This window comes from Bufo gargarizans, chromosome 2 (assembly GCF_014858855.1).
Source record: "Bufo gargarizans isolate SCDJY-AF-19 chromosome 2, ASM1485885v1, whole genome shotgun sequence".
Lineage (NCBI taxonomy): Eukaryota > Metazoa > Chordata > Amphibia > Anura > Bufonidae > Bufo > Bufo gargarizans.
The window spans coordinates 336,758,458-336,781,612 of NC_058081.1; the positions used below are offsets into that span (position 1 = coordinate 336,758,458).

Here is a 23,155-nt window from a genome sequence, read left to right on the forward strand (position 1 = left end):
ATAATGTGGCTCTTGAGCCTCTGGTTGAAGAGCACTGCTGCAGTCCATTACAGACAATATGAGTTTTTAGGGGCATCTACCCATTATGTGTGTAATAAAGAAAAACTTATAATTCCTCATTTTGCATTGTGTGTTTCTGTTTAATACATTGAACACCCATGAAGAGTTAACTGGGTATTTGTGTTATTTTCAATCACCTGTGTAACTTGTGGTTTGAGGTGTTTTAAACAGGAATCTCCTCTGAAATGAACATGCTATGAGTAATGCATATCACAGTGATGGCTAACCTTGGCACTCCAGCTGTGGTAAAACTACAACTCCCAAGATGCCCCCCTTCCTTGGCTGCTCTCAGAACTCTGTAGAAATAAATGGAGCATGCTGGGAGTCGTAGTTTCACCACAGCTGGAGTGCCAAGGTTAGCCATCACTGGCATATCAGGTCGAAACACATCTAAACAGCACTCTGCTGCCAGGAAACAGTGCAGCTGTATGAGGACGAGTGATAGCAGCAGCCATCTACCAACAGCAGCCATCACTCGTCCTCATACCGTGGAGGTAATCGCTGGACGTAAATGCAGTGCTTCACCTCCACTTAAAGGGGTTCTTCGGGAATTAATAAAATGAAAATGCTTAACTTTTACTTTATTATAAATATATTTCCAAATACCTTTCATTTGTTATATTGGTATGTTTTGTCTAGGAAGCAATCATTAGGAGAAATAAAATGGCCGCCATCCTATTAGTGCACACAAGACCTGTCCTAATAACACAGGAGGACAAGTTACTTCACAACACTGAGGTAAAGAGCTGCCTCAGCCTCCTCTCTGCTCTACTTGCCATGGATTATGATCCTGAATACAGCTGATAAGAACTTCCGATGAATCTCTGTAGGAATGGAGTTCATGAGGAGACATGAAATACAGAGGGACTTGAGACCAGTGTGGAGAACGCCGGTCTTAATAAATGTCCCCTATTGTCCTCTTATAGTCTTTCAACAAACTTTTTTTTTCCTAACCTAACCGCCCTGTTCCTTTTATTTTGATATAGATGTTGTTTTGCAACTTTATGTATTCCCTAATTGCCTCATACCCTAAATGCTAATCCGACAAAACGGTACTATTATGCAACATTATGAGTTCCTCTTCAAATAATTCTTTTTAGTGACTAATATAATGAATGTGTCCTCATCTGACCGCAGAAAATGCAGATCAGATGTGGACAAAAAAGACATTCTTTTGTCCCCCCCCCCCCCCCCCCAATAAATAAGTAAATACATTTGTCTCAGTTCCCCATCTATCTGGTGTAATGTCTGCAGCACACGGATGACTGGAGCTGCTTCACCTCCAGGCTGTGCCTGGCTCCAGATATGCTGCAAGGATAAACTACGCGCACTTCCTGGAGGGGCAATGCACAATGCTGGGATTGCGTCAGAGTAAACTACATCTCCCACAAGCGCTTTCGCGGTCACGTGGCTCCGTCTGCAGGCAGGCATTTGCTGGTTCTCTAATCTCTCTGGTGTGTGAGCCGTCACATTGCCGTCAGTGCGGTCGGTGTGCGCAGCTCCAGGATCTCAGTCATCATGTCTGACCCCAGCTCGTTCTGCTCCGCGGAGCAGTTCACCACCAGGCACCTGAACCTGCACCTGAGAGTGGACTTCTCTGCCCGAGTCATCTCCGCCTCCACCGCCCTGACTGTGCGCTGCCTGCAGGACTCCCTCACCAGCCTGGTACCTGAGCCTCACCCCTCCTACTGCCACCCGGACCCCCACATCTCTCACCGCCACCTAGACTCACATTCTGTCTGTCTATCACTCCTATATCTATCTATCACTCCTTATATCTATCTCTCTATCTATCACTCCTATATCTATCTATCTATCTATCCCTCTTCTCTCTCATATCTATCTTCTGTCTCCCCATCCATCCTACATAGGACTGTGTAATACGTAGCTGGCATGGGGCTGCATTGTTCCTTTCCAGGAGGCATGCATTCTCTGTTACCGGTTAGGCTACCTGCACACCGCTGTGTCTGGCACAAATCTCTATGTTGATTTCAGTATGTTTTCATGCCAAAAACCGCATGTTACTTGCAGTTTTTGGTGTGGATTTGATGCGGTTTTGCTGCAGATCCCAAACAATTGACATGCTGTGGTTTTCAAAAGAAGAAGGCAAAGTGTACATCACATTTGTCTGATCTCATTTACTTTGCTGGTTCTTTTACGCTGCAGCTTTTCCGCAAGAGAATCCGCACCAAAAAAACATGCATAATCCACAATGTGTGCAAGAAAAAGGAACCGACTAACCGCATGTGTTTTTTTTTTTTTTTTTTTTGTGTACGTTTTTTGCAAGCAGTGTGTCCTACCACTGGTGTTTTCTTCTATAAATTCCTGAAAAACGCCAAAAGTTCCAGCAAGCTGCCATTTTGAAAAGATGCTAGAAAGACAAAAAAAAAAAAACAGTAGCAAAAAAAATAAAATAACACTTGTGTGTCCTGCGTTTCTTATTTTGCACACACCTTCAGCTAAAATGTGGCGCTAGTGTTTTTTTTTTGTTTGTTTTTTTACTACAAAAAACCGTGCACATTTTGCTGTTCCTTGGCTTACAGACCTATATAAAGACCTCTCACCGGTATAACTTATGACATTATTTTAGTGAGTGCCTCGGTACGCCTCTGGCCAGGAACGTGTAATGTAACACTTTGGAGGTAACTCGAGCAGGTTAGTTTCCTAATCGTTCAGTGCGGGATGTCTCTTGTTATTGCCCTAGTTTCTCTTCCTTGGTCACTGATGATATGCACTTATACTGGTAGGTAGCTGGATAGATCTATGACTACAAACACGTGTAGTGCACATTATGTGCTGCATGTAGCATGCTCACACATGCTATTTCTAGTCATAATCTTTAAAATAGTGAAGCAAGAGCAGATATTTTGTGGGAAAGATGGCTTTTTATTGATGTACTTTTGATTCTCCATAGATTTTGGATACCAAAGACCTCACAATCAAGAAAGTTTCTCTAAATGGACAAGAGGCCAAATTCTCCCTTGGGGCAGCTCACAGTTTTAAAGGCACACCACTGGAAATCACTCTTCCTTCCCCCCTGACCAGGTAACAGCCATCATTTGTGAGCTCCATTCATGGTGGGGATCATCTGCTCCACCTCTGAGGTGACACGGAATGGTCTTGGCAGACCGGTTCTTCAGTTCATGCACGGTAGCAAATCCTGATAACTGGTTGGACTTCAGATCCTTGTTGCTCATTGACTTTTGAAACTTTGAAAATATGATTACATTTTTGCAACCTTGTACATTGTGAAGACTCTGACCAGTTTTATTGCTTGGCTTCATATCGCAGTTCTCTGGAAGGTATATCTAATGACTGCGCTAAGTACGAAGACCCAGGTGCTTCTTGCTTGGCAGTTTATATATATCTTTTTTTTGGACTTGTGCTTCTAGAAGGTTCAGTGCATTTATTGTAGCATAAGTAACATTTAAAGGGAATCGGTCACCCCCAATTTTGGACCATTATCTACAGTAATACATGATTAGTATGGCAGATAAGGAGTCCAGATCACTATTGTTTGTTTTCCTGCTGCACCCTGTTCCTCCGCTGTCAGCACTCAGAGCTACATTGAAATACATCGTCAGGACTGCTGTGTGTGTGCACAGGAGTCTTCTCCACTATTTGTGCATGCACAGCAGTCCAGACTGTGTTTTTCAGTGCAGTTTTGAGCACTGACAGTAGGGGGCAGTAGGAGAATAAAACATAGTGATCTGGACTCCTTATCTGCAGTACTATCCATGTGTTAGTGTAGATAATAGTCCAAACTTGGGGTAGCAGATTCCCTTTCAACCTTTTTAAGTGAAATAATCAGGTTAGTTCTCCTGCTCTAAAAGCGGGATATATGATGCTGAGCTCAATTTTATATTGTGTATGATTTGGAATAAAAATAACTAAATCCTGCTCCAAATTATATAAACCTATTCAGGGCTCCAAATGGCGACCAAAATGGTTACCAATGCGACTTAGAATTTACAAATGGCGACAAGACTTTTTAGTCTTGTCGCCATTTGTGACTAGACCCTCTGCCGTTGCCGCCAATGTTCTTCTCAGCAACGCAGTGGAGAAGGAGTCTCTCCCGCCCTCTGTGCTGCTGCCGCCAATGAGAAGAGAGACGGGAGGGGTTGTGGCCACTGCATAACCAATGACTATAACTGACCTGTTAATACAAATACAGCAGGCGGGTGCCGGAATCAAATAGCCGGCACCTGACCTCTGACAGGGAGCTGCGATCCTCTGCAGTTAACCCCTCAGGTGCAGTTAACTACAGCGCATCGCAGCTCCCTGTCATAGAGGTCGGGTGCCGGCTATTTGATTCTGGCACCCGCCTCCTGTATTTGTATTAACAGGTCAGTTATCTACATTGGTGGCGCTGTGCCCCCCCTTCCCCCCCAGCACTTCAGTATAATAAACATCGGTGGCGTAGTGCCCCCCCCCCCAATATAATAAACATTGGTGGCGCAGTGCGCCCCCCCCCCCCCCCAACTCCTCAGTATTAAAGTAATTGGTGGTTCAGTGGCAGTTGCGATCGGAGCCCCAGCAGTGTAATTGCGGGGCTCCGATCAGTTACCATAGCAGCTAGAACTCTACTGAAGCCCTGGCTGCCATAGTCGGCTTCCTGCTGCCGTGTGCACAAAGCACGGCAGCAGGGGAGAGTGTGATGCCCTATTCACCCTGATGGATCTCTCCTAAAGTGAATAGGGGTTCACACGGGCGTTGCGGGTGCATTGCGGGAACATGCGCGATTTATTTTTCTGCGCGAGTGCAAAACATTGTAATGTGTTTTGCACGCGTGTGAGAAAAATCGGCATGTTTGGTACCCAAATCCAAGATCGGGGTTGTGTAGATTGTATTATTTTCCCTTATAACATGGTTATAAGGGAAAATAATAGCATTCTTAATACAGAATGCATAGTACAATAGCGCTGGAGGGGTTAAAAAAAAAAAAAAAAAAAAAAAATGTTTTAACTCTCCTTAATCTATTTGCTCGCACAGCCGGCATCTCTTCTGTCTTCTTCTTTGCTGTGTACAGGAAAAGGACCTGTGGTGACGTCACTCCGGTCATCACATGGTCCATCACATGATGATGGATCATGTGATGACCGGAGTGACGTCACCACAGGTCCTTTTCCTGTACACAGCAAAGAAGACAGAAGAGATGCCGGCTGTGCGAGCAAATAGATTAAGGAGAGTTAAAACATTTTTTATTTTTTTTTAACCCCTCCAGCGCTATTGTACTATGTATTCTGTATTAAGAATGCTATTATTTTCCCTTATAACCATGTTATAAGGGAAAAAAAATAATGATCGGGTCTCCATCCCGATCGTCTCCTAGCAACCGTGAAAATCGCACCGCATCCGCACTTGCTTGCGATTTTTCACTCGGCCCCATTCACTTCTATGGGGCCTGCGTTGCGTGATAAACACACAATATAGAACATGATGTGATTTTCACGCAACGCATAAGTGATCACAGCCCTATAGAAATGAATGGGTTCACCTCACGCATTGCACCCGTGCGGAAATCTCGCCCGTCTGAACTCAGCCTAAGGGGGCTAATAGTAAGTAAAAAAAAAACTCTAAAATATGAAGTTTTAAATCCCCGCCTAACCAATTTTACATATAAAATATGTAAACATATTACATAGCGCTGCGTCCAAAAAGTCCAAACTATTAAATTATTTAAAAATATCTCCTATGCGGTGAGCGCTGAAACAGAAATAAATAAATCAAAACCATGCGATACGCCATTTTTTTTAGTCACCTTGTCACCCCAAAAAATAGGATAGGACTGTTCTATTATGGGCCGAACGTTTCATAAAATGAGGAATGCACACGTTTAAAAAAAAATATAATTTTGGTGGGGGGTTTTTCTGCATGGTATTGAGTAACGCAATACTTTTTATGGTGTCGAAAGCAAATCAAAATTTTGGTATCGAAACAACCCTACGCCCATCTGATCGGCGTAGCGTTGTCACAATACCAACATTTTGATTCTGTTTCGATTTGGCGACTAAAAATGTAATTTGACTCCTACATTTTTCAGTTTAGGAGCCAATGTCTACTAGGTATTGTTTTTTTGTCTGGAGCACTGCTATTTATCATGCAGCATCCCTCCCGTATATTCTGCATTCCAGGCAGCAGAAATCACCTGACAGGTCCACTTTAAAAAAGGGATTTCCCACGTTTTAGATATTTATGACCTATCCTTAAGATTGTCCAAGTAGATAACTGGTCGGCACTGCTTCAGTATTTCTCAATATGCGGTGCACGTGTCAGTGGGCTGGCGTCCAAGGAAACTGTGTTACAAGGAAGACCGGCACTCACAATGTATAGTAGTGAATTTATTGGTCACATATTATATCATAGTGACGCGTTTCAGCACCAATGTGCTTTCATCAGACTGTGCATATACATCTCTACTTCAATTCTTTAAATAGACAAGTGATATACAAAGGAACTGACGTCGTGGGTAAGGCACCTCCCATTATGCAGGTAAAGGAAAAGAAAAAGCGGTAATATACAATACAATGTGAAGTATGAAAAAAGAATATAACCCAATTTATCGGGTCATTTAATTCCGCTGTAAAGGAAAAAAATTACTTAAAATCGATATTTTAGTTATAGTCAATAAACGAACAGGATATATCAGAGGGAACAAGATACATTGTATTCACGGTTAAGGCCCCCGGGCTCCATCGTTTGTAAACAATGGATCCAGTGGGCCTCTCTCTTTAATTTTATACAAAAATTTGTTTCGTAAACAGTCGGTTGCTGCTGTGCATAGGGTTCCCACCCCAGGTAATATTTTTACAAAAATCACAGCAGATAAATGTAGTGTTCTTTGTGTTTTTCTTTTCTTTTGTTTCAAAATTGAAGCATAGTAACATACGGCAATACGTGTAATGGTAGAAACGGAGCTATGCCAGTAGAAACGGAGCTATGCTCCAAATACACCCATTATTGGTGTATTTGGAGCATAGCTTCGTTTCTACTGGACCAATTATCACCATTTTTTCACCAAATCCACATCACTCTACGGCACAGTGTCTGAGGAAGGCTTTGCATAGCCGAAAACGTTTACACGTGTTGCCGTATGTTACTATGCTTCAATTTTGAAACAAAATAAAATAAAAACACAAAGAACATTACACCTCTCTCTTTAATAGCAGTTTGTTTCTATTGCCCCCACGGCGGGGTAACGGAACACCCTCAATAATTTTATAGCGCATTTGTGCCATATTATGTTTCTGTTGGTGAAAAGGAAAGGGCACAGGGAGTAGTAAATTACCTTTTCTGATAGTAGATTTGTGCTAACTCAGTCTGTCCTTCATTCTCATTGAGATTTCCCCCACATATAACAAACGGCACGGACACTTAAGAATGTAAATCACAAATCTACTATCACATGTAAATGTGCCCCTTATTTGAATATTTCCACCTGAATGTGGGTGAGAAAAATACGAGCCCTTGATGACACTAGAGCAATTCACACAATTAAGGCAGGGAAATGTACCTTGTCTAGGAGAAGACAATGCACTTTGTCTCATTTCTGTTCCCTTAGGGTACTTTCACACTTGAGTTGTTTGATTCCGGCAGGCAAACTGTATGCAAACGCATGTAATTTTTCAGACTGATCAGGCATTTTTCAGACTGATCAGGATCCTGATCAGTCAGAAAAATGCATTGCAATACTGGATGTTTTTCGCGTGTGATCAGGCAAAACGGATCCGGTATTTATTTATTTTTCTCATTTTTTAAAGGTCTGCGCATGCGCAGACCGGAAGGGCGGATCCGGCATTCCGGCACTAATACATTCCTATGGAAAAAATTGTCGGATCAGGCATTCAGGCAAGTCTTCAGTTTTTTTTCGCCGGAGATAAAACCGTAGCATGCTACGGTTTTCTCTTTTGCCTGATCAGTCAAAATGACTGAACTGAAGACATCCTGATGCATCCTGAACGGATTACTCTCCAGTCAGAATGCATGGGGATATGCCTGATCAGTTCTTTTCCGGTATAGAGCCCCTGTGACGGAACTCTGCCGGAAAAGAAAAACGCTAGTTTGAAAGTAGCCTTACTCCCCACATCAGCCCGAACTATTTTATCTCTGATGTTATCAGTTCGTTTGAAACACATCATAGGTGAATTTCATAGACCACCTATCTGTGGATACAATTTGGATACAATGTGCCAATGTTTATTAAAGGGGTTGTCCGGGTTCAGAGCTTTACCCGGACATACCTCCATTTTCACCTGGGCAGCCCCCCTGACTTGAGCATCAGAGGAGTTCATCAGAGGAGTTCATGCTCCGATGCTCTCCTTTGCCCTGCGCTAAATCGCGCAGGGCAAAGGCATTTTTAGGAGTTCCGGTGACATACCAGGGCTCTCCATAGGGCTGACAGGAACCCCGGTGACGTCACCGGCACTGATGGGTGGGATTTAGCTCTGCCCTAGCCAGTAAAACGGCTAGGGCAGAGCTAAAGCCCGCCCCTCAGAGCCGGTGATGTCACCGAACACACTGCCGGGCGGAAGTTGCTCCGATGCTAGCCTCAGGGGGCTGTCTGGGTGAAAATAAGGGTATGTCCGAGTTCAGCTCTGAACCCGGACAACCCCTTTAACAATAGTCCTCAGGCGTTGGGTCCATGGGTGGTATTTAACCACTAAAGGAATCCGTGATTCTTTTTTGTCTCTGGCCACCTGTAAATTCTCCACTTTATCTCTCTCTGTCTGTAATAATTCTAAGGGGTAACCTCTTTCTCTAAACTTCGTAGTCATCTCATCTAATCTTTTTTGACATGTGCCAACAATACGTTTCACCCTTTGATATTGAGAATAGGGAATAGATTGTTTTATAGATGCTGGATGGCTACTAGAGAAGGTGAATAGACTTTTCCTGTCCGTGCTTTTAGAAAATAGGTCAGTATGTATCCTACCGTCAGCCCCCCTTTGTCACCCGGGTGTCCAAAAATGAAATTCTGTCTACATCCTAATGTACTGTAAATTGTAACTCCTCCCAGATGGAATTCAGATATGTGATAAATTCCGTGAGGGATCGAACGTCGCCCCGCCATACGCAAAAAATATCATCGATAAAACGATGCCAAAAAATGCAATGTTGCTGGTACATTAAATTAGAATAAACTGACTCTCAAATTGCGCCATATAGGTGTTTGGTTTGCGTACGGCGGTGCGATGTTCGGTCCCATTGCGGTCCTGTGGCACTGCTGATGGGACGAATCTTGAAGCAAAAAATAATTCTGCTCAAGTACTATTCTCAGAAGTGTTAAAAAAATTTGAGAAAGATTTTTTTCTTTGTATAAGCTAGTAGTGTCTAGGAGACCTGCGACCGCTCTAATGCCCTTCTCATGTGTAATTGATGTATAAAGGCTGCATACGTCAAGAGTGACAAGTATGCAGCCATCATCCACCTGGAGTGAGCCAATTTCAGACAGAAAGTGACCAGTGTCACGTATATATACGATGGTGTTTGTTGAGTTAAAGGTGTTAATATCTTCTCAAGAAGAATAGCAGGAGGAGAGAGAATGGAGTCTGTAGATGCCACCATAAGGCAACCTGGAGGTTTTATGAGTGACTTGTGCACTTTCGGTAAAGTATAAAAAACGTGAGTAATCGGATGTTGATTAATAAGAAAATCGCCCAACTTGGCATCTATAACTCCATTCCTTTTTGCTTCATCAATCACCCTCTGTAAAATCTCTTTAATACAATAAACAGGGTCATTTTGTAATATCGGGTAAGTACTACTGTCCTGTAATTAGTAACATAATATTCTTTTTCAAGGACAACAATAGCCCCCCTTATCAGCAGGTTTTAATATCAGTGATCTCTCCTCTAACAGATGGTCAAGGGCCTATTTTTCTTTCAGTTAAGTTATGTTGTATATGGAACATTCCTTGTTTACATTGTTGCAACAACGTGTCAACGTCTCGCTGAACTAAATTCACAAAAGTCTCAATCACTTTCACCAACAGAAACATAATATCGCATAATTGGGCTATCAAATTATTAAGGGTGTTCCGTTACCCCGCCGTGGGGGTGATGGAAACAAACTGCTATTAAAGAGAGAGGCCCACTGGATCCATTGTTTACAAACGATGGAGCCCAGGGGCCTTAACTGTGAATACAATGTATCTTGTTTCCTCTGATTATATCCTGTTCGTTTATTGACTATAACTGAGTATATCGATTTTTAAATTTTTATTTTTTTTCCTTTACAGCGGAATTGAATGACCCGATGAATTGGGTTATATCCTTTTTTTCATACTTTACATTGTATTGTATATTACCGCTTTTTCTTTTGCTTTACCTGCATAATGGGAGGTGCCTTACCCATGACGTCAGTTCCCTTGTATATCACTTGTCTATTTAAAGAATTGAAGTAGAGATGTATATCCACAGTCTGATGAAAGCACATTGGTGCTGAAACGCGTCACTATGATATATGTAACCAATAAATTCACTACTATCCATTGCGAGTGCCGGTCTTCCTTGTAACACACTATCCTTAAATGGAGTCTGTCACCACAATTTGCCCTTTATAGACCACTTACATAGCACTATAGCATAACTATAGATCAGTCAAATGGTACCTTTGTCTTTTTGTTTGGATGTTCACCAGGGGTTTTATTCTGAGTTTTATTCATATGTAAATGAGGGCTCGCAAGTGCCCAGGAGCGGCGTTCGGGCTGTAAGTGCCCAGGCTGCTCTTCCTTCTCACGTAACCCCTCCCCAGCCTGTTGCTTGGCCCGCCCTGTATGCCTCTTACATCATCCAGTGTACTGGCCGATATCCCGCCCGCGCATGCACACTGAGATGACCATTGTGGGCAGCAGCATCATTCCATGAAGTGCGCATGCGCGGGCAGGATATCGGCCAGTACACTGGATGACTTAAGAGGCATACAGGGCGGGCCAAGCAACAGGCTTAGGAGGGGTTATGTGAGAAGAAGGAAGAGCGGCCTGGGCACTTACAGCCCAAACGCCGCCCCTGGGCACTTGTCTAACATGTGGCATCTCCACTGATCAGCTGTTTTAGGAAGGTGTTTGTGCCAGAAACATAAGTGGAAAAAGCCGGAAGCAGAAGGCTCTGTCCACTGTGTGGTGGCCGTGTCAGTGTACTGCTCAGTTCCCATTGTTTTGGATGCTCCAGTACCCCAGCATGGCCACTACACAGTGGACAGAGCCTTTTTCTTCCAGCTTCATCCACTGTTTTGTTTCCAGCGCTGGTGGTTGCCGAAAACAGCTGATCGGTGGAGGTGCCAGCCTGGGGTGCACCATCAATGAGGCCAGGTGAGGCGATCGCCTCAGGCAGCACCAGGTAGGGGCAGGGGGGCAGCAGAAGGGCCACGGGCTGAAGGGAAGGGGTTAGGTTAAGAAATTGGCATTGGGAAGGAGGTACAACGTTTCAGTTTTCGCCTTAAGCAGCAAGAAAGGCTAGGTGCACACCTGGCGTGTGTCAGACCCCACCTAACAAATCTGATATTGATGACTTATCCAGAAGATAGACAATCAATATCTAAAAGTTTGACAACCAATTCAAAGCATATCGGGCTGTAGAGGGGACTGCATGGAGTGTACCTTTTTTGCTATGTTTTAAAAAAATAAAAAAATACATAGCCACAATGTGACCCATGAGTTAAAGGTGTCCTCTGATTGTAATCGGTGCCTACAAAAAACATCACATCCTCTGCATTTCAGATCCTCACTATTTTTAAGATATCAGACAGTGGCAGTCAATATGATGGCAGGTTGTCGTTTTTTTTTTTTTCCCTCAAAAAAAGAAAAAAAAAGAATGCCGAGCAATTTGACAGCAGCTGGAGGACCACACAGTAAGGGTCCGTTCACATGTCTGCAACTTGGGTCCGGCTCCGTTCAGAGATTTTGCACAATGGGTGCGGACCCATTCATTTTCATCCGCATTTACGGATCTACACTTCCGGATCCGCAATTCCTTTCCCGAAAAAAATCGAACATGTCCTATTCTTGTCCGCCACTGCGGACAAGAAAAGGCATTTTCTATTATAGTGCCAAAATGCTGAACGCACATTGCGGGTGTCCGTATTTTACGGAACCTCAATTTGCGTCACACAAAACGCCTACAGACGTCTGAATGGACCCTAAGCCTGTATAATAGGAAAGCTGGCAGTGCTTCTTCAGTCCCTGAGATGGGATCTTCCACCATGTATGAGGTCTACAGGATATAAATGAAGCTCCTGCAGGCACTTCTCGAACATTATGGAGATGCTTTGATGATATTAGCATATTAAGTCTATAATTGCACTGTCAAACCCTGACATTTGTAAGCTCATTATTTAATAATTTACAATCAATAATTGTGTTTTTGGTGGATTTTTCGTAGAGGACAAGAAGCCATTTTAAAAATCTGCTGTGAAACCTCCCCAAAATCATCAGCTCTTCAGTGGCTTAACCCTGAACAGACTGCAGGGAAGTGCCACCCTTATCTGTTTAGTCAATGCCAGGTAAGTAGATGAACTTCTTACATTTCGAGCTCTTGGCAAATATTTGTGCTTCAGGAGATGCTCTAACGTTTTGGGCGGATGTTGGTACTCATCTGGTGGAGGCAAAAAGTATCACTATTGCTCAGCTGGAATCTAGCTCCTATGTTCTGCATTATTTTTATTATTTTTGAGGCCCAATGTACATTGTACTTGAATGTAATGCAGTAGTGAGCACAACAGTTTTAGGTGTAACCAAGCCGAAACATTCACATTTAGACTTTGTGAAACAATGCTTGTAAATTGGATTTACTTTTAGAAAACCTGTTCATGTGCAGTGTAAAAAATCCACAATGACTTGAGAGCAAGCTGAAGGCCTCACAGCAGATGCTCTGTTCTGCCATAGATTTGCTGCAGCTTTCACATACATCCTGAGTTTTGAAAATTTGCATAAAAATCTGATTGCTTTTACAGCAAATCTTTAAAGGGTTCTATGTGGAAAGAGTCTACAGCTTGTATTAAACAGGCTGCTGTCAGACCCATGCTATAAATCATTCATCGGTGACTCTCCCCTTCTGATATGACTTTGCCGATAAATCTGGACGGAACACATTGGTTTCTCACCAGATCTAATGTCCACTTGTACTCAGTTTTTTATCAATAAGTAGACCTTAGCCGAAGCATGCTTTACAATGAGTAACAATAACCTTTTGATATTTTGTTTTCCAGGCCACACACTGCAGAACTATAGTTCCTTGTCAAGATACTCCATCAGTGAAGTTCACCTATTACTGTCAGGTAAAGAAGGGTGCTGCTGCATTTTTTATTTTTTTTTTTTATTTTTTTTTTATTTTTTTTTCCCTCTAGGTCTTTGCCATGGCGGCGTGCACCTGCGCACTGGGAGGTGCTGACTAACCCTCTTTTTTGTCAGGGAAAGAAGTGATATAGAGTAGAAGCTGGATTGGTGTTGAAGGTGCTTCTAGAAGGATTGGTATTGAAGGTGCTTCTAGAAATTGCCTCATGATGGCACTAGTTTGTAAAGTAAACTACACCGTTGAATGAATATTCGTGTGTTTTATATCGCTGCTAAAGTGCTGCTGTCATGTTCGAAATACTGAACAGCATTTAAGGTGCACTACCGATTGAGGCAGCTACTGACAGGGTTGTCCACCTAAATCGCTTGTCATTTTGTCGGGGACTTTGGAAGAAGCAAACAGCAGTCTCTGCACTCTGATTCGGAACAATGAGCTGAGGAATTTCTGTTGTCGTAACGTCTCCTAGGGTTCCATTCGTCAAGTTCCTCCCAATTTAGGGAATCTGCAATTCCTTAATAGGAATCTCCCTCGTGTACCTGGTGGAGAATAGTGCACCATATGTTTTCGATTCAGATTTGTGAGCCACTGCCAGAAGTGGCTCCAGCACGAAGTATAAATTCTTCCTTTTATATTTCTCATTCCCTTCCAACCCACTCAAAAAAACTGCCGCAAAAACCTGTTTGTGGCACCTCCTTGGGTTATTCTCCTGAGTATATTTTCAGTATGGGGCTTACACTGTTCAAGATACTTATATTTTTTATTTTATTTTAAAGATATCATGCTTAAAATATTCTATTTCTGTTATTACCATTATCAATATTTTATATCTAATCCCCAGTTACTAATTTAGAAAAGATAACCCCATAGCGACAATCCATAGAGAACAAATTACCAGTAGGATAACAGAATTCCATAGCCCATGGTATCACTGTCTTGCATCTATGGAATTACCAAGTCCTGCTATGGATTATATGGTATATTAAATTATAATATTACCCTTTTTTTTTTTTTTTTTTTTTGGTATTCATCGAGCATTTAATATATGATTTTATATTTTTTTTTAAATGTTATTAATTATTTCCTTGCAAGGCCATCTGTCAGATGAACCTCAGTAGCCAAGGTTGTACTGTACTGTGCAAATTTTATGGGTGGAAAAAATGCTTCAAAGTAAGAATGCTATCAAAGATATGTGTTAATATTTTTTTTATAAACAAAATGCAAAGTGAATTAACAAAAGACAAATCTAAATCAAATCAGTATTTGGTGTGACCATCCTTTGCCTTCAACACAGCATCAGTTCTTCTAAGTACACTTGCGCACATTTTTTTAAGGGAGTCTGTCACCTCCATATGGCCATATACAGTGCTTACATGGCTCTGCAGCACACCTATACACTTGCGAGTGCTCATTTGCATATTAATTAAACTTCGTTTTTCCTGATGGTGCAAGTCTAGAGAAAAGAACAAAGGTACCGTTACAATCCTGTATAGGTGTGCTACAGAGCCATGTAAGCACTGTACAGTCGTGGCCAAAAGTTTTGAGAATTACATAAATATTGGAAAAGTTGCTGCTTAAGTTATTATAATAGCAATTTGCATGTACTCCAGAATGTTATGAAGAATGATCGGATGAATGCACAGTCCTTCTTTGCCATGAAAATTAACTTAATCCCCCAAAAACTTTTCCACTGCATTCCATTGCTGTCATTAAAGGACCTGCTGAGATCATTTCAGTAATCGTCTTGTTAACTCAGTTTAGAATGTTGATGAGCACAAGGCTGGAGATCATTATGTCAGGCTGATTGGGTTAAAATTGCAGACTTGAAGGAGGGTGATGCTTGAAATCATTGTTCTTCCATTGTTAACCATGGTGACCTGCAAAGAAACGCGTGCAGCCATCATTGCGTTGCATAAAAATGGCTTCACAGGCAAGGATATTGTGGTACTAAGATTGCCCCTCAATCAACAATTTATATGATCATCAAGAACTTCAAGGAAAGAGGTTAAATTCTTGTGAAGAAGGCTTCAGGGCGTCCAAGAAAGTCCAGCAAGTGCCAGGATCGTCTTCTAAAGAGGATTCAGCTGCGGGATCGGAGTGCCACCAGTGCAGAGCTTGCTCAGAAATGGCAGCAGGCAGGTGTAAGCGCATCTGCACGCACAGTGAGGCGAAGACTTTTGGAAGATGGCCTGGTGTCAAGAAGGGCAGCAAAGAAGCCACTTCTCTCCAAAAAAAACCCCATCAGGAACAGATTGATCTTCTGCAGAAAATATGGTGAATGGACTGCTGAGGACTGGGGCAAAGTCATATTCTCCGATGAAGCCTCTTTCCGATTGTTTGGGGCATCAGGAAAAAGGCTTGTCCGGAGAAGAAAAGGCGAGCGCTACCATCAGTCCTGTGTCATGCCAACAGTAAAGCTTCCTGAGACCATTCATGTGTGGGGCTGCTTCTCATCCAAAGGAGTGGGCTCACTCACAATTTTGCCCAAAAACACAGCCATGAATAAAGAATGGTACCAAAACACCCTCCAACAGCAATTTCTTCCAACAACAGTTTGGTGAAGAACAATGCATTTTCCAGCACGATGGAGCACCGTGCCATAAGGCAAAAGTGATAACTAAGGCTACTTTCACACTAGCGTTCGGGCGGATCCGTTCTGAACGGATCCGCTCATAATAATGCAGACGGAGGCTCCGTTCAGAACGGATCCGTCTGCATTATATTAGCAAAAAAAAGCTAAGTGTGAAAATAGCCTGGGACGGATCCGTCCAGACTTTCAATGTAAAGTCAATGGGGGACGGATCCGCTTGAAGATTGAGCCACATTGTGGCATCTTCAAACGGATCCGTCCCCATTGACTTACATTGAAAGTCTGGACGGATCCGCACGGATCCGCACGCCTCCGAACGGCCAGGCGGACACCCGAACGCTGCAAGCAGCGTTCAGCTGTCCGCCTGTCCGTGCGGAGGCGAGCGGAGCGGAGGCTGAACGCCGCCAGACTGATGCAGTCTGAGCGGATCCGCCTCCATTCAGACTGCATCAGGGCTGGACGGCTGCGTTCGGGTCCGCTCGTGAGCTCCTTCAAACGGAGCTCACGAACGGAAACCCGAACGCTAGTGTGAAAGTAGCCTTAGTGGCTTGGGGACCAAAATGTTGATATTTTGGGTCCATGGCCTGGAAACTCTCCAGATCTTAATCCCATTGAGAACTTGTGGCCAATCCTCAAGAGGCGGGTGGACAAGCAAAAACCCACTCATTCTGACAAACTCCAAGAAGTGATTATGAAAGAATGAGTTGCTATCAGTCAGGAATTGGCCCAGAAGGTGATTGAGAGCATGCCCAGTCGAATTGCAGAGGTCCTGAAAAAGAAGGGCCAACACTGCAAATACTGACTCTTTTCATAAATGTAATGTAATTGTCGATAAAAGCCTTTGAAACGTATGAAGTGCGTGTAATTCTATTTCATTACATCACAGAAACAACTGAAACAAAAATCTAAAAGCAGTTTAGCAGCAAACTTTGTGAAAACTAATATTTGTGTCATTCTCAAAACTTTTGGCCACGACTGTATATGGCCATATGGAGGTGACAGACTCCCTTTAACATCTTCAGGACACAGGGCGTACAGGTACGCCCTTATGTCCTGGTACTTAAGGACACAGGGCATACCAGTACGCCCTGTGTATTTCTGATCAGCGCCGCCTGCTCAAATCAATTCAGACCTGCGGTTTGCGGCTTTTACCTATTGCGGTGCGCGTTCTTCGGTTACCCGTACGGCTGTAGGGGGGACCCGATGGCATGGAAGGCAGCGCAATGCTCCCTGGATCTCACAGGCCGGAAGCTGTATGAGTAATACACACAGTGTTGCTCAAACAGCCAATGCATTCTAATATTGGAATGCATTGTAAAGGATTAAAGTTCCAAAGTGAGACAAAAATAAAGTGAAAAAAAAAGTTGACAAAATAGTTTCCCCCCCAAAAAAATTAAGTTTCAAGTAAAAATAAACAAAAACGTAATTTTCCAAAATACAGTAAAAAAAAAAAAATAGGGGGAAAAAAAGTATACATATTAGGTATTTCCACGTCCGTATCGACCGGCTCTATAAGCATATCACATGACCTCACCCCTCAGATGAACACCGTAAAAAATAAAAACTGTGCTAAACCATTTTTTTGTCACCTTACATCACAAAAAGTGTAATAGCAAGCGATCAAAAAGTCATATGCACCCCAAAATAGTGCAAATAAAACCATCATCTCATCCCGCAAAAATCATACCCTACCCAAGGTAATTGCCCAAAAACAGAAAAAACTTATGGCTCTCGGACTATGAAAACACTAAAACATGATTTATTATTATTATTATTATTATTATTATTATATTTTTTTTTTTTTTTTTTTTTTGCTTCAAAAATGAAATCCTTGTGTAAAACTTACATAAATAAAAAAATAAAAAAATATATATACATATTAGGTATCGGTATAAAAATACCACCTGATCTAACCTGTCAGATGAGTGTTGTAAATAACAAAAAAAAAAAAAACTGTGCCGAAACATTTCTTGTCACCTTGCCTCACAAAAAGTGAAATATAGAGCAACCAAAAATCATATGTACCCTAAACTAGTACTAACAAAACTTCTACCCTATCCTGTAGTTTCTAAAATGGGATCACTTTTTGGGAGTTTCTACTCTAGGGGGGCTTCAAATGGGACATGGTGTCAATAAAACCAGTCCAGCAAAATCTGCCTTCCAAAAACCGTATGGCATTCCTTTCCTTCTGCGCCCTGCCGTGTGACCGTACAGCGGTTTACGACCACATATGGGCTGTTAACCCTTGCTTTGTAACTGGACAAAAATCATTAAAATGGAAAATCTGCCAAAAAAGTGAAAATTTGGAAATTGTATCTCTATTTTCCATTAATTCTTGTGGAACACCTAAAGGCCTCTTTCAGACGGGCGTTGCAGGAACATGCACGATTTTTCAGCGGGAGCGCAAAAAAAATTGTAATCCGTTACAAATCTGCATGTTTGGTACCCAAACTTCTTCACAGAAGTTCGGGCTTGGGATCGGTGTTCTGTAGATTGTATGATTTTCCCTTATAACATGGTTATAAGGGAAATTAATAGCATTCTGAATACAGAATGCATAGTACAATAGCGCTGGAGGGGTTAAAGAAATAATAATTTAACTTGCCTTAATCCACTTGATCGCGCAGCCGGCATCTCTTCTGGCTTCTTTCTTTGCTTTGTGCAGGAACAGGACCTGTGGTGTCATCACATGGTCCATCACATGATCCATCACCATGGTAAAAGATCATGTGATGATCGGAGTGACGTCACCACAGGTCCTGTTCCTGCACAAAGCAAAGAAAGAAGGTGAGGTAGATTATTTTTTATTAACCCCTCCAGCACTATTTTACTATGCATTCTGTATTCAGAATGCTATTATTTTCCCTTATAACCATGTTATAAGGGAAAATAATAATGATCGGGTCTCCATCCCAATCGTCTCCTAGCAACTGTGCGTGAAAATCGCACTGCATCTGCACTTGCTTGCGGATGCTTGCGATTTTCACGCAACCCCATTCATTTCTATGGGGCCTGCGTTATGTGAAAAACGCACAAAATAGAGCATGCTGCGATTTACACAAAAGTGATGCGTGAAAATCATCGCTCATGTGAACAGCCCCATAGAAATCAATGGGTCGGGATTCAGTGTGGGTGCAATGCGTTCAACTCACGCATCGCATCCGCGCGGATTACTCGCCCGTGTGAAAGGGGCCAAAGGGTTAACAACGTTTTGTAAAATCAGTTTTGAATACCTTGAGGGGTGTAGTTTATAGAATGGAGTCATTTTTGGGTAGTTTCTATTATGTAAGCCTCGCAAAGTGACTTCAGACCTGAACTGGTCCCTAAAATTTTAAGATTTGCTTCTAAACTTCTAAGCCTTGTAACATCCCCAAAAAATAAAATGTCATTCCCAAAATGATCCTAACATGAAGTAGACATATGGGGAATGTAAAGTAATAACTTTTGTAGGTATTACTATGTATTATAGAAGTAGAGAAATTGAAACTTGTAAATTTGCTATTTTTTACTTCATTTTTTGTAAATTTGGTATTTATTTTTTTATAAATAATTTTTTTTTTATTTTTTTTTTGTTCATTTTACCAGTGTCATGAAGTACAATATGTGACGAAAAAACTATCTCAGAATGGCCTGGAAAAGTCAAAGTGTTTTAAAGTTATCACCACTTAAAGTGACACTGGTCAGATTTGCAAAAAATGGCCTGGTCCATAGGCCGAATGCACACGGCCGTTGTTCATGGCCGTAAGCGGTCTGTGGAACGCTCACGGCCGTGTGCATTCGGCCTTAAGGTGAAATAGGCTGTGTCCTTAAGGAGTTAAGGAACTCCTGTAGATAGTTCTCCAAGATGTTTGGAACAACCTAACCACAGATTATCTGTGGATGTAGGCGTGCTCAAATCCTTCTGTCTCTTTATTTAATGCCAGACAGATTTGTTGATGTTGAGAGCAATAGTGGCAAATGAAAAGAAAGTTGTTCGTAGAGCAAGATAGTCTGGTATAAAGATCCCCAATGAGATGAATTGTGCTCATCAGTTTGTTGTACAAATATAGGTCAGAACACTGTGGGGAGCAGATGGCTTGAATAAACTAGTCAGTACAGCCAATGTCCTTTAGGGTACTTTCACACTAGCGGCAGGACTGATCCGACAGGCTGTTCACCCTGTCGGCTCTGTCCTGCCGCTATTTTGCTGTGCTGCCACTCTGTCCCCATTGACTATAATGGGCACGGGGGCGGAGCTCCGGCACAGCACGGCGAAAGGCCGCCGGACTAAAAGTACTGCATGTCCGACTTTTTAATCCGGTGGCCTCTCACCGCTAACTGCCGTGCTGCGCCGGAGCTTGGCCCCAGTCCCCATTATAGTCAATAGGGATGGAGCGGCGGCACGGCGAAATAGCGGCAGGACGGATCCGACAGGGTGAAAAGCATGTCGGATCCGTCCTGCCACTAGTGTAAAAGTAGCCTTAGTGTATTCCACAAGTAGTAGCCAACCAACAGGAGAAATAGAAGACCATATAGAAATCATCAGGAGTGATTAGAACTGGATGGTCTGACCATAGGTGGACATTTTTGGGGAGCAAAACCATGACCAACTTGGAATGATTGAATTTCTGTATTGTTACAAAAGGACTTCTTAGACGACATGTTTCGGAGTTCTAGGTCCCCTTTTAAAAAATGACATGAACATAGTCACCTGGCTGTGGAAAACCCAGTGGATTAAAAAGTTTAGTCTACACTTTTCAAAGGAATAAGGGTACTTTCACACTAGCGTTATTCTTTTCCGGCATAGAGTTCCGTCACAGAGGCTCAATACCGGAAAAGAACTGATCAGGCATATCCCAATGCATTCTGAATGGAGAGCAATCCGTTCAGGATGCATCAGGATATCTTCAGTTCAGTCTTTTTGACTGATCAGGCAAAAGATAAAACCACAGCATGCAACGGTTTTATCTCTATGCGCATTTTTCCTCATAGGAATGTGTTAGTGCCAATACTGGAATGCCGGATCCGTCCTTCAGGTCTGCACATGACAAGCGGAGAGACCGATCCGTTCTTGCAATGCATTTGTGAGACTGATCCGGATCCGGATGCGACTCACAAATGCTTTCATTTTTATTTATTTTTACTTTTGCACAGTACTGTATCTCAGTACATCCTTGCTGATTGCAGGACATGGCAGCAGCCAGTCACTGGCTTCAGCGGTCACATCTGATAGAATTCTATGTCACTGCTAGGTGGGGACATGAAGCAGCTGAGAACAGGATGTACGGGTTGAATACTTTTACATTTTAATAGTACGGGGATTTGGGGATGCAGCGATACCAAAGATCTTAGATTCGGTTTTTATATATATTTTTTTAAAACTTTTCAGGACTTTTTTCACGTATTTTAAGTCGTCCTAGGGGACTTTATCTTGCAATCGTGGCAGGCCTTTGGAGCCTTCAGAAGGTTTGTGGTTGCCGTCGCAACCAAACAGCTCATTCAATCTCTGCATGCAGGAGCCGTTCTGGGGCTCACTGCTCAGATGCCGTGGTTACAAATGACCACTGCTTCTGAGGGGTTAAAAGCCTGTGATCAGCATTATTACCGATCACTGACAATTCTTCTGGATATCTGCTGTGTAAGGCCTAGTTCACACGAACGTATGGCTTTTATAGTTTTTTGCGGTCCATTTTTCACTGATCCGTTGTTCCGTTTGCGCTTCCGTTCCGTTTTTCCATATGCCATGTACAGTATACAGTAATTACATAGAAAAAATTGGGCTGGGCATAACATTTTCAATAGATGGTTCAGCAAAAACGCAACGGATACAGAAGACATACGGATGCATCTCCGTATGTGTTCCTTTTTTTTGCGGACCCATTGACTTGAATGGTGCCACGGAATGTGATTTGTGGCCAAATATAGGACATGTTCTATCTTTCAATGTAACGGAAATACGGAAACGGAATGCTTACGGAACACATTCCTTTTTTAATGCGGAACCATTGAAATGAATGGTTCCGTATACGGAACACAAAAAAACAGTACACTCGCAAAAAAAACAATTGTGTGAACTAGGTCTAAACCAGCACCTGCTCAGCTTCAAAGCGGACGCTATGTTTAAAACATGGATTTCTGCCGTAGATGTACAGCGAAGATCCTTAAGGGGTAAATTGGGCACTGGTTCTGAGAATTGGGTTGGTAGGCTCCTAGACAGATAACCCCTTGTATTGCTATATTCACTATAGACATACATTTTAGGTTTTATCATTGATTAACGTGTATTTGCCCATCTGTGCCAGCAAGGCAACCTTTTAGTAGATTGGAAATTGTACTAAAATGACTTGTCTCCTTTGATCTAGGCTTCTAAATTAACTCGGGGAAAGTGAGATCCAGTTGTAGTCTGCACTAAAATCAGCCATTCCCCATATGTACAGTGCAAAAAAGTCAGTATTAGCACATCCTAACAAACCATATAAATGTGCACATACGTTGTGCTGCAGTACAAAAACATGCATCTGTTTTTGTTTCGTAGGTAATGCTGACTAAATGTCATTGTATGTAGGCTACGCTTCCATGGAGTGTCAAATTAGGGTCCATTCACACATCCGTGTGTGTTTTGCGGATCCGTGGACACTGACAGCGGCAATGTGCAGCCCAGTTGTAAATCCCATGTTACCTTAGTGACTAAATCCTGTGTTTTTGAATAGGCTTTAGAAAATGCTGTGTTTTGTTTTTCTGCATTGTAGTGTGTGTGTGTGTATGTATATGTGTATGTACTGTGTGTGTGTGTGTGTATATATGTATGTGTATATATGTATGTGTGTATATATATATATATATATATATATATATATATATGTGTGTGTAATATCTTTTTGTGTGACATGTTATGCCAATTGGTGTGTTTTTGATGCATAAGAAATATCCTTGAATTATTATTTATCCCCATTAGGTGTCTGTTCCAAAGGAGCTGGTGGCATTAATGAGCGCATTGAGTGATGGAGATTTTATTGACCCACAGGACTGCAAAAGGAAGATCTTTCGCTTTAAGCAAAATGTAGGTTTTCTCTTTAATTAATTATATATATATATATATATATATAACATTTTTTTTATAAGTTGCAGCACAGATGTCCCTTCTGGGACCCTGGTTTACAATATCAGACTATGCATTAATCATTAGTGCAGTGTGTGTGTGTACATTGTCCATTATATCCCTTGTATCTAGCATTTTTAG

The 23,155-nt window shown here is 42.2% G+C and overlaps 1 protein-coding gene across 1 annotated transcript in view; it reads left to right on the forward strand.

Moving 5' to 3' along the window:
• The first annotated feature begins 1,305 nt into the window (after window positions 1–1,305).
• The window catches only part of LTA4H (leukotriene A4 hydrolase), a 60,881-nt gene continuing 39,031 nt past the window's right edge, over window positions 1,306–23,155 (forward strand). Inside the window, exons 1-5 of the mRNA XM_044280581.1 lie at window positions 1,306–1,725; window positions 2,975–3,105; window positions 12,438–12,558; window positions 13,264–13,332; window positions 22,871–22,975. Coding sequence (XP_044136516.1) covers window positions 1,579–1,725; window positions 2,975–3,105; window positions 12,438–12,558; window positions 13,264–13,332; window positions 22,871–22,975 — 573 coding nt within the window. The 5' untranslated portion in view covers window positions 1,306–1,578. The remainder of the gene's footprint in view (window positions 1,726–2,974; window positions 3,106–12,437; window positions 12,559–13,263; window positions 13,333–22,870; window positions 22,976–23,155) is intronic.